Source organism: Microtus ochrogaster (assembly GCF_000317375.1).
Source record: "Microtus ochrogaster isolate Prairie Vole_2 chromosome 14 unlocalized genomic scaffold, MicOch1.0 chr14_random_2, whole genome shotgun sequence".
Classification (NCBI taxonomy): Eukaryota; Metazoa; Chordata; class Mammalia; order Rodentia; family Cricetidae; genus Microtus; species Microtus ochrogaster.
Window position 1 is genome coordinate 12,336,607 of NW_004949097.1, and position 11,905 is coordinate 12,348,511.

General features: G+C 52.3%; 1 protein-coding gene across 1 annotated transcript; it reads right to left on the reverse strand.

Annotated features, from left to right (window-relative positions):
• Positions 1 to 5,701: 5,701 nt before the first annotated feature.
• Positions 5,702 to 11,431, reverse strand: Bhlhe41 (basic helix-loop-helix family member e41). Its single transcript, XM_005364596.2, has 5 exons — positions 9,713 to 11,431; positions 9,506 to 9,569; positions 9,076 to 9,183; positions 8,653 to 8,764; positions 5,702 to 8,268 (listed from the first exon to the last, which is right to left on the reverse strand). The coding sequence occupies exons 1-5, from the start codon at positions 10,102 to 10,104 to the stop codon at positions 7,385 to 7,387; spliced, it is 1,560 nt and encodes a 519-aa protein (XP_005364653.2). The 5' UTR covers positions 10,105 to 11,431; the 3' UTR covers positions 5,702 to 7,384.
• Positions 11,432 to 11,905: the final 474 nt, after the last annotated feature.

Below are 11,905 nucleotides of genomic sequence, written 5' to 3' on the forward strand. Positions count from 1 at the left end.
CCGTGCTCCCCCAACCAGGAAGGCTGAGAAAATGCAGCGTCATCAGCTGCAGGAGCCCGAGTTCCCCAAGGCCCGCGCAAGCGCATTGGGCAACCCCCCTCTCTCACGTGCGGCTCAGCGTGCACAGAGACACGTGTGGAAGCACGCGACCATGCATGGCCCAGAGTGCTGCTGTACTGTGAAGGGGGGAATGACATCATCCCCAGTCTTGTCGCTAGGCAACCGGAGAAGGCGTCTTCCTGCCTTGATATAAGCAGCTCCGAAGGCTGAGATGAGACCACTGTGCCCCTTCCGAATGGAATGAATGAATATGCAAATGCGTAGCTCAGCGGAGTGTTATTACACCCTGTGTGTCTGCAGAGCACCTAGGAGCGTCGACACCTGCAATCAGGTGCTCCTGTTTGGCAACATGCGGTTACAAATTATAGTATTGCCCCGGATAGTTCACACATGAAAACAGAGTTCTCCCTGGGTAGCCTGTCCAATCTGGAGTCTGGGTAACACCATGGTTTACAGCGTTCCTGACTCTTGGAGGGGAATTCAGACAGCCACTCTGGGAAGCTGTGAGGCAGCAGGAAAACCACGCAGGGAAGCAGAGTTCATCACCGAGGAAGCCCACTACCCCTGTCCATATGGAAAGGGCCTGGAAACCGAACCCCAGCTAAAGCTTGTGCGTGTGTACGTGTGTGCGTGTGTCTGTGTGTGTGTGTGTGTGTGTGTGTGTGTGTACTGCAAGGGGCTGGGAGAGGACTCAGGGCTAGAGTACTTGCCTGGGATGCCACAGGCTCTGAGCTCAATCCCCATCCCCTCAAAACCAACCAAATAAATAAATAAATAAACGCATCCCAATGTTGTTTGTTTGTATGTACACACACACACACACACACACACACACACGAGTAGACATGGCTGCCATTTTAGCCAAGTCTGTGGTTCAATAGTTTGCATCTCATGAAGTCTGAATCCAGCCTAGATTGTAATAGACTCCTTCCCCACAACCACCAGGAAAAACGAACACAAGAAGCCATAGAAATGGCTCAGTAATTAAGAGCACGTATTGCTCTTCCAGGATGGAGTTCCGTTTCCAGCACCCTTGCTGGGTGGCTCGCAAGCACCTCTACCTTCAGCTCCAGCTCCCGGGGATCCAATGCTCTTTTCGGGTCCGTGGGCATCTGCACTTAGGAACTATACACATGCACGTACAAACGCATAAATCCAAAAGGTATTAAAGAACAAAGTGAAAAAAAAAAATCAGTGTCCTTCCTTTCTTTCCCATTTGCTCAAACCCTTTCCCAGCTCTGGGTTGCTTGGTCGCTGGTCCCTTCAGTCAGAAGCTCACAGCTGAGGGAGGGCCACAGGAAAGGGGCAAACAAACCAGATCACCACCTGCAGACTTGAAAACCAGGAGCTACACATTTCTGGATGTCCGGCAAAAAGTGAGGGACAAGAGAATGCAATGCTGGAAGGGCCTCTGAAACCGATTTCCCGGGATTTCATCTCATGGGAGCCGCGGTTGCAGAGGTGACTGCAGGGCCAGCCATCTCGTCCCTCCACCACTGCTTCCAGTCAGCACACTGCTGCTCGTGAGGGCCCTCGTGGCCTAGCTCAGCTCACTCCAGGGCAAAACCTGACTCTCCTCATTCAAACCCGGGGGCGGCACACACTTTTAGTCTGCACTCAGAAGGCAGAGGCAGGCAGATCTCTGTGAGTTTGAGACCAGCCTGGCACACAGCGTGAGTTCCTGGGCAGCTAGGGCTGTTACACAGCGAAACCCTGCCACAAAAAAGAAAGAAAAGAACAAAAATAAAAAAACAAAATTCATGTTGTAATAGTATAAAGAACAGTAAATTCTGAGCCAACAAATCGGTGGTCCTCAAGGTTGCTTGCCTGTACCCCTCCCCCAACCCACAAGTTTCACAAGTTTTTGAACAAGGAGTCAGTCCTTCAGATGCCGCTTTCCTCTTTTCTTACTGAGTGGAAAACTGGTCATCAATTCCTTCTGCGAAGGGAGAGAAGTCACCAAGGAATTTGTTTGTTTTGTGTGTTTGCTTAGAACACAGGCCCCACAGAGGCCAGGCAGAGCCGACTGGCTGTGCTTTCTCTTTTTGCACACACCAGGGCACCTGCATCTCCCACTACAGGAGGAAGAGTCCGGACCCCAGTCCCAGCCCAAGTCCCTTCCCACAGGAGCTGCTGAAGCTAAGGCCAACAGGGAGGCCAAGGTCTTGAGAGAGAGAGCAGTCAGGACATCCTCCCTCCGACCTCAAGTTTAATATAACTTATGGAACTGAAAACAGCACGAAACTCACAGGTCAGAGTCTCCGCATGAACGCTTGTCCACTCTGCAACGCCCAGTCGCTCCTCCGAGTCATCTCCACCACCCAGAGGAAGCCTGTGAGCCTCAGCCCCAGCTCGTCATGCACCAGTGCAGAGCACTTGCTAGGCTACTGTGCCCTTTGCTGAGTCTAGTTCTACGACCCCGTGACGCTGAGACCCCGAGGTTATCTCTGATCCTCCAGCACTCACCAGGCCTCATGCATGGCTCCCGGGACCTACTCTCTGGAGCCTGTGTGTGCAAAAGGAAAAGGAGTGTGTGCACTGGGCCTGGAGCTTCTCCCCAGAGGCTCTGCCATGGGTGTGTCTGAATACAACGGCCCACACACACACCCTGATGGTGTCTACAAAGTTCTCGCTGGACCTGAACTCAGCATGTTCAACGTCTAGGTGTTACAACCTAGACAAGGGGTCCAGGGTCACCCATGAATGGAAATGCCCAATGGGTCTTCACGAATCCCCTGTTCTCACTGACCTGAAAGGAAGAATACAGCCAATCGGATAACTTCTCTCTAATAGGAGAATGCTATCTTGTTTGCTATCGTCCGAAACCGCTGGCAAGTGGATTTTACTTTTACATAAGGATATAATGGAAACGTACATAAAGTACCTAGAGATCTCAAATAATCCGATGGGGAACACTGCTGAAAACGGTAGTTTCAGAAAACAGAAAGAGACAGCTCGTGGAAGAGCCACTGCTGAGAATATAAACTCGCAATTTGCTTACAGCAAAGCCCTAGGGGCCTCTGAATGAAGCTATTTACTCTCCTTTCAGACACTCGGTGCAAATGGGTGTGGTTCTGTCCCAGCCCACGGTAAACAGGTACCGAATCCGGTAGCCTTTGGAGGTGGCTTTCTGACCACTGAGAAGTGACAGTTGACAGACTGGCTGTGCAGAGAGGCTGGAAGCCCTGTCAAAAGCAGATACAACCGGGTGTGGTGATACATGCCTTTAATCCAACACTCCAGAGGCACGTGGATCTTTAGGAGTCTGAAGACAACTTGGTCTACCTGGGAGTTCTGGGTCACCCGGTGCTATATAGTGAGACCTGGTCTCGAAATAAGTACATAAGCAGACGCAGGAGCTGCATATGGGTCAGACCAAGTGTAAACACTGCATATAATATACATATTGTAAAACCAATGCTTCTAGACCCTGAATTATTAGGAAACACATACTATGCATAGGGTATTTTTCTAGGACATGTGTAAAACATTCTAGCAGATAGATACAACAAATTTTAGTGTGCTTCCTACTAAAGTTTTTCAAGGGAAAATTAGCATTGATCTAGAAGCGCTTTGCTCATAGGGGGTATCTCTAGATACAGAGTTTAAAACACCCTCTTTTTAAGAAGAGCTTCGTATGTATTTGAGTTTGCACTCAAGTAGAAGAGAGATGACTTTCGGGGGCACAGGATTCCGAGAATAGCATTCTGTAGTGCAAATCCCCTCTTTATACTCCAGACTTTGCTCTACCTGATCTACCCATGAAAAGCTGACCCCTGTAGGGGGCATGAGCACAGGTCGCAGATCTGCATGTGACTTGCTTAAACTACCATGAGAACATTTGTTAGAGGTCCTCAATATATTAATTTGAAGGTTCAATGGGTTAAGAAAAATTGTTAGCATGTATCATGCTGCTTGCTGAGAGAAAAATGCCTTTCACAGTAAGGAAGCCAGTTTTTCTTAATTTACTGTTCACTTCTACCAGAAATAAAAAACCTTTATGGCCTGTTTGTCCAACCTTGTCTTCCCAAGCCCCTTATGGGCAGTCACCCCCTGCAGAGAAGACAAACACCGAGCAGTGACAGAGGGAACCCGGCTAAGGTCCTACTTGTCACGTGATAGGAATCATAACCACCGCTGTGGTCCCTGTAGTTGGCAATGCCTTTAAAGTCATTTCACAAAAATGGACTGGAATGCCAGGCAGATTTTCACAGTTCTGGTTTCTAACGCCTTGAAAGGATAAAGTTTGGAGGGGTAGTTGGGGGGGGGGGCACGTATAAATTCAATGAAAAGCCTGCTAAGAAATCAAGGTCGATGCCTACTACTGACTGCACTGTTGAATGAAGATTCACAGTTGTAAGCTGGAAACCACATGATGTACTACGTCCAGCGAACGCTTCAAGTCTGCAGACATAGATGCCTCCTTAGTGACTTCTAACGACCCCAGTTAATTGATTAAAATCAACCAATGACTCAATAGTTTCCAAAGGTTGAGGGCCCAGGCCAGAGGTATCGCTCTGGCCCAGCTGGCCCAAGGTCCTGAGTTCCACCCCTAGAGACACAGAAGATCACATTTTCAGATGTAATATGGAAAATAATGCATTTTCATTTTTGACCTAAATTCAGTTTTGTCATGTTATTGTATATATAATTTTAGACTAAATAAGTGACCTATAAAATCTGGCCAAAGTAAAAAAAAATTGTATTACATGTGACAAAATCATGCAAATGTCAACTGTTTTATCTAATAATTTACTGCATCCTCATTTTGGTCATGACGATAATGGCAATAAAACGTAGTCCAAAATGTTGTTTTCCATCATTTTAGTTTAGAGCAAGACGTCTTTCTCATGACTGACCCATTATCAAGGCTCACAACCCCTTCTCTTCTAGGGTAGATCTGTTTCCTTAACTGCTGTGGTTAGTTTGCTAAGTTTCATGAGCGCGCTTGGCACAGAACGCTGCAATAACAGAGACTGGCTAGCTGAGGGAGATGTGGCCAGGCACTGGCCCTCCGCTGTGCGCCGCCTGCTCGTCACGGTCGGCAGAGGGAGCACTTCCCCTATGTCTTACAAACCATCACTTCTACATCATCAATCAAAGGGTTCAACAGCACCACTGGAAAGGAAATGGACAGCACTTCGTTTGTCTCAAATCACAGTTCTGATCACGCACTTGAGAAAAGTCTAGAAATCACTTCCTGAGCTCCAAGGCCAAGTCCCCTACCAGGATTACTTTGTAAAAGTTAAGAAGGCAAAATATGCGCATGATCGAAACATCCCCTCCCTATAGTCCTGTGTTTAGGACCTGGGTGAGAGAAACTCCAGACCGCACAGCAAAGGGTATTTGAGGTCAGGACCCAAACCTGGAAAATCATAAAAACGTTAGCTAACTGGGGCTAAGGTAAACAAACCACCGGTGACTGCTAGACTATTCCTTTTGTAGTTTTGATACACTGGAGACAAGCTGGGACACAAGGCCAGACCCTGAAGCCTCCCTGGAGACCAATGACAAAAAACCAAAACCAAACAGACAAACCGTGTCAGAGGACCCGGTCTGATGAGCTCTTGTCCCCGTTCTCAGAAGTCGCTGGGAACTAGTGGGGGTATTCGGTGTTGCTTAATTATTAGACAGCCTCATATCATATATAAAGTCTTTATTCCTTAGTAATAAGCTTTAAATCACAAAATAGTGCGGCAATATTTAGATAACAGAATTCAGGGAGTGCTGAAAATACTAGAATATAAAGATAGGTTCTAGCTTATCTTTACATACTAAACTTGTCTAAACCGGCTGGTTTCTTGCAGACAGTATTTATTTGTTTAATAATTTAAGACAGCGTAAGCTTGCACCAAGCGTCATAAGCATAGTAACCAAAGTGCAAACACTTCACCAAGTCCTCCCAGAAGATATTTTAACTCAAAATACCATTAGCACGTATCTTTCTCCCCTACAAAAATAACATGTCAGGCATCATTAATTGGGTGTATTAACAGCTATGTACATACAGCCGCCTGGGCAGACTAAGAGTTGAACGTTGTTTAAACACAGCGTTTGAGGCAAACAGCAGCAACAGCAGCAGCAGCAGACGGACCCGAACACACTAGTAGACCCAGAAAATTTCCTCACTCCAGGCTATTGTCTCACCCCTTACATAACATTCAAGTGACAGTTCTCAGTGCTACCTTAGCAACAAACAAACTAAAAATATCTAGACAAGGTCTTGGTGTGTGCCGTGTTGAACAAGCTTTCTTTCTGATTATCTGGTAGCTGGCTTGGTCTCCAGAAAAATATATACAGAACGGAGAGAGCAGGCCCCTGCAGGGCTCCCTCTACATCTCCGGAGCACTTCCCATCACAGGGGAGCACTGGCCCTTCCCTCCACTTCTGTCATCTAAGAATTTGAGGATCAATCAATCGGTTTGGGCTTTTCTTTTTCCAGCCCAGTGCACTTTGGAAAATTAAAAAAATAAAAATAGTAACGTTACAAAAATTTGGGAACATGATAGGTAAAGTAACCCGCGGTGGGGGCGGGGCCATGCTCAGAAACACAAATCTATGACCTGGGACACAGCACATGAATTGAGAAACTGAAGTGGGACAAAGGGTTTGAGGTCAATCTGTCAATAAAGTGCGAGCAGAGGCGCCAAGGGCTCCAACCTCCCGCCCCCAGCTCCCACCCTGACATAGCGCCTGAAGATGGCCCAAAGCCCAGTCTTTCCAAACAAGTGCAAGGTACAGAGACATCACCCCAAGGGCCCCACAACAGGGCAAGAGCATCCTCACCTTTTTGGAAAAAAAAAAAGTACCTTTCAAAAAGCCAGACACTACAAAATACTGACACGTAAATTTAACTCTCAAGAGACCCTCGGTTAATGGAGTACCTCCTCAAGGGACAGCTGGGGGACACACCTGCTGCTCCAGGCCCCAGAGTCCAAGGACCCTAGGACCAGGCACTCTCTTTTCCACGTGGCTCTCCCACCCAACAGACTCCCAAAGCCAGACTCTGTGTCTGAGGGAACGGGGAGCGGACTAAATTTGGGGGTGTGGGGGGGTAATAGAACATAACCAGTAATTCGCACGGAGGATCTGTAACAGCGGGGGCGAAGGGTGGGGTGGGTGTGATCGGGTAGAGGGTGGGGTGACAAAAGGGTGAGAAACGGGCAAAACAGGAACTCCAAACGTACACAAAACACCTGTTTTTGTCCTAAGCCTGTCGAGCATCTTACTCTTCCTCCCTGGCACGCGTAAGGGGACCTTTGAACTCGGAAACCTGACGACTCCTCGGGAGCCTCCTGCCCCTGTTCGGGAAGGGCTGCGGGGCTCAGGGGGCATCCTTGGCAGGTAGCGAGGCATCTTCCTGAGAGCACTCCGGGTTCCCAGCGCGCGGCAGGTGGGTGCGGCTGTGCGCGTGCTGGGGGCGCAGCGGCCCCGGGGGCGCCACCTCGTGCGCCAGGAGTGGGGCACCAGCGGCGGAGCCTGCCTTCTCGGGAGGCGGCGACAGCACGGACGACAGGCAGGGGAAGGCAGCGGCGGCGGCGGCGGCCGCTGCGGGGATGCCAGGATACAGCAGCGGGAAGGGCGCGGCCGCCGCGGGGTACAGATACTTGTCCAGGCCGCTCTTGTCCAGCCAAGGCTGCACGTAGGCGGCAGCGGACGGCGACAGCAGGTAGAAGGGCAGGCAGAAGGGCGCGGCGGCCGGCTGCGCGAAGGGCGCCCCCCCGCCCAGCGCCACGAGCGAGCCGAGCAGCGCGGGCTCCGGGCCCAGGAGCGCGCTGCGCGCCTCCAGCTTCGGCCTCTTGGGCGCGGGCGACGGGTCCCCGGGTGGCTCCTGCTTGACGGCGGCGCGACCCTGCTCCGCCTCGCCTCCGTAGCCGCTGTCGGTGTCCGTGTCGTGCTCAGGCTCGGTGCCGGGCTGAGTCCGCTGGATGACCGGCACGCAGCGGGCGGCGCGATCAAGGCCGGGGGCGGCCGCGGCCCCAGTGCTGCAGGGCGCGCGGCCGGGGACCCTGCCCTGGGGCACCTGTGGCGTCAGGAGCTGGGTGGCCACGGCGTGCAGGTGGCTGACAAGCTGTGCGCAGCGCGGCTCCCTGGGCGTCCAGCTCTCAAAGCGCGCGAGGTATTGCAAGACTTCTTTGGCGCAGGTTTGAAACCCCGAGTGGAACGCATCCAAGTCGGCCTGGACCGGCGATTTCAGAGAGCGCTCCCCTAGGGTGCACGGGGGGGGGGGGGAGGGAGGCGAGAAGAAAAACCGCGGCATTAAGACATCTGCTCATCACGTGGGCCCTGCGCTGCCTACAGTGAGCTCGGCTTTTCCTGGGCATTCCAGCGATATAATCCGCAGACTGCCGAGAGGAGGGGGTGGCGGGGTGAGGCGCTCTCCTCCCGACTGAAAAACCCAACTGGAGAGGCGCAGCCGCCACTTTAAATAAAAACGGGGCTTCTCCAGCTCTGCAGAAAGCGTCTGGGATACTTAGCAGCAAAGGGAAACCAGAGGCGATGTTCACCTGGAGCAGAACGCGGTGGGGAGTTCTAGCACTGCGCCCCAACGCTACTCGGTTTATCAGGGCATGCTTCCTCAGACCCACTTACCATTCTGTAAAGCAATTATCTTCTGATGCTGCTGCTCCGTTAAGGCTGTTAACGCTTTTAAGTGCTTCAAAGTTAATTCCAAAACTACTGCTTTCTCCAGATGCCCCAGTGTCTGCAGTGGTGCAAAAAGAAGGGGGCAGGGGTTACTTTAAAACACATGAATTTTCCTTGATCGGCTCCCCCGTGAAGCCCAGCAACTTAGGGGGGAAAAAATCACTGGGAAGGAAGCGCGGCTCAGCTCCCCACAAGGCAGGTCATCAATGATCTCTCTGCCCCCAGCCCAGAGCCCCTGGGAAACTCCATCACAGCACAAGTTGGAAGTCAGGCCTCTTAATATTTACATTTATTACCCTATCTCCCGGAGTTTATATGAGGCCAGAACACCCTGGACCATCAGAGAATGAAAAAGTGCTAAGATCTTACTGTCAATTTCAGATGTTCAGGCAGTAAATCTTTCAGCTGAGCAATGCACTCATTAATTCGGTCTCTTCTCTTTTTTTCTATTAATCTGTGCGGTAATTTGTAGGTATCCTTCAGATACGAGCCGGGGAAAAGAGACAACCGTAAGCTAAACATCCACTCATTCACTTACTGGATAGAAGAACCCTCCCACCCCAACCCCCAAACACTATGTAATGAACTAATGCCCAGGAACTCTCTCTCCTCTAGACTTCTAAAATCCAATTTAAATTCAGGTGCGGTGTTGAATATCCCCCCCGAGTATCCAGCAAGCCACTTAAAATTCACAGTTAGGGAAGCTCGGGACTGGAATATATTTGCACGCAGAGTTTCCCTGCGAAATCAATGGCCCTAATTAACTATCCAGGCAGGTTATTGGAAACTTAAGGCTTACCTTGGTGTCATCTCGCTTCAAGCTCCTTTTGGGTTTACACATATACAAAGAGGCGTAATCCAGTCTGCAAAAACAGAAATCAGCATCAGGCCCCCATTCCGGGAGGGGCTCTGCCCTAGCCCGTTCCATATCACTTTGTGCAGGATTAAAAAAAAGGCAAACCGACTCCTAGACATCTAGATATTCGCCACGGTGCGTACACCTTACCCTATAAAATCCCTATGTTCCAGTAACTGTCTCTCTTGCAAATGAGGGATTCCTTCGTCCATGTTCAATGGCTGTCCGTTTCCTCCGTTTCGATTTGGAGGGTTCTGTCCTGTAATCTGTGGGACGTTGGCCTGGGGAGATCTTGGGGGGATGTGTGCGTCTCCAGGCTGTCTCGCTCTCCCTCTTCGGTGCAGTGTTGAAAGTGTGAAGCAGTTGGCCGCCCCTCCGCCCCGTGCTCGCTCGCTCACCCTCTCGCTCCCCCGCGCGCGCACCCCCGCGCGCACACACACGCACTGCGCTGGTAGTTTGCTCTCACTCCGGGCAGTGTTTGGCCACAGGGCACGCGCGTCGCCGGCCAGACCAGCACCCAGCTCACGTGCGGAACGTACCATCCGCGGTCCAGCCCGGAGGGGGGCGGGGAGGAGGGGCCGGGAGGGGGCGGGGACACCTGATCGGGGCCACCAGGAGGAAGCGGCCACCCGGGCCGAGCCGTTCGTCTTCCCCAAGGCGCTGCAGGGCGCGGGGGCGGGGCGGGACGCGCGGCTTCCCCGGCTCGGCCGGCATCTCGGTGCAGAACCGTGAACGTGGCCTTTTGCTTTCTCACCGATTGCTGTTGGTTTGGGCCAGAGAAAGGACGCGAATTCCCGGTGGCTAAACTTCAGCAGGGAAGGAAAATTCCGAGGCTTTGCTCACTGCTCACTGGTCGGGCGTGGAGGGAGGGTAGGGTAGAAAGACACCCCGTGGCACTGGCTGGAGGGCTACCCTGAAAATAGGAGGACTTGCAGTCCAATCTCTGGAAGGAATTAGGATCACTGAAAATGTAGTCGCTGATTCCAAATGTCGCATTCCAAGTAGCTTTGGCGACACGGTGTCCCCGGACTACCTAAACTTCCCGCAGCAGCCGGAATTGCGGTGCCACTCATCACAACGGCAGATGACGTTTGGGGCCTCGGGTGCTCCCGGGGAAGCGCAGAGAGGGGGAGGGGTGGCACGGAGTGGGTAGCGTTAAAGGTCTGCTGCGGGAGAGCCACGCAGTCGGGGTCCTGCCAGCCCCAGCTTGTGAGACGCCGTGGTGCTTCCCACCCCACCCCCCTCGTGCGATAAGCCACGCTGAGAGTGTGGCGAACCCACGTTTACTACTGGCACCTCCGCGGCCTCCCTCCTTAATCCCGTCTCCAGCGGGTACCAGCACAGGGCCGGCAACGTGATGCGACCTGCGGCGGCTGCCACATCAGCGCGCAGGGATGCCGTGCGCGCGCCCCGCGGCCTCGGGAGCTCGGTCCACACGCCCGAGAGGACAACCGTCCCCAGGTGCCAGTGACCCCCGCAGCTCAGGATAAAAACGAATTTGAATCCCATCCCCGCGGACGTGGAGACCCCGGGTTGCTTCTGCACGGAATGGGACAGTCACGTTCCCTCGGGGGGCATTCGAGATCGCCGGTGGCACGTGAACCCAGAAGGGACCTGGGCCCCAAATGCACGCGCATTGGAGCGCAGCAGGGCCAGGGCAGCAGCGCTTGGGTTCCGGGGACGGATCTGGGTCGCCGGCCACGGCGGCTGGAACACGTCACGTGCCGCCGAGCCTCCTCCCAGCCTGGCGCGCGGTTGAGGAGCCCGAGTCCTGGGCGGAGCCGCGGGGATGAGTTCCTCTCCAGCACCCTCCTGGGTTCCTCGAGTAGGACGACTCGGGGCGTTTTACAGCAGGCGATTAATTAAAGATAACAGTGAAAGTGATTTTTTAAAATGCGGATTTTTATTTAAGCCTCGACCCGCCCTCTCTCCTCTCTACGTGGTTGATCTCTGTGATTCGGAGGCAAGTTAGAGCTCCAAACAGCATTATTCGTTCAGCAGATCATCGCTGCTTCCTTCTAGTTCTTAACCGGCTAGACTAGGCGGGGACGAAGGAGGCTGAGGTGAAGCATTTTAAAAATAAAAATAACAGCTCCCCGTCCAGATTTTTGAAAGTTCGCGGTACTCCACAAACATATTCCAGAGTCAATTCCCCCTTTAAAATGATGACTAGAGAGAGCATTAGGGGATTGAATAAGCCTGGGTCCCTGCATAGTGGCCTTGCTGGTAGAGCAAGGAGTCAAAAGGCCAACATCTGGAAGGGGGAACTCTAGCCCTGAGACGGGCAGCTTTTAGCTGAAATGGGAGGAAGGGTACAGGAGCTTTGGGGATCAAGAGGAAGGG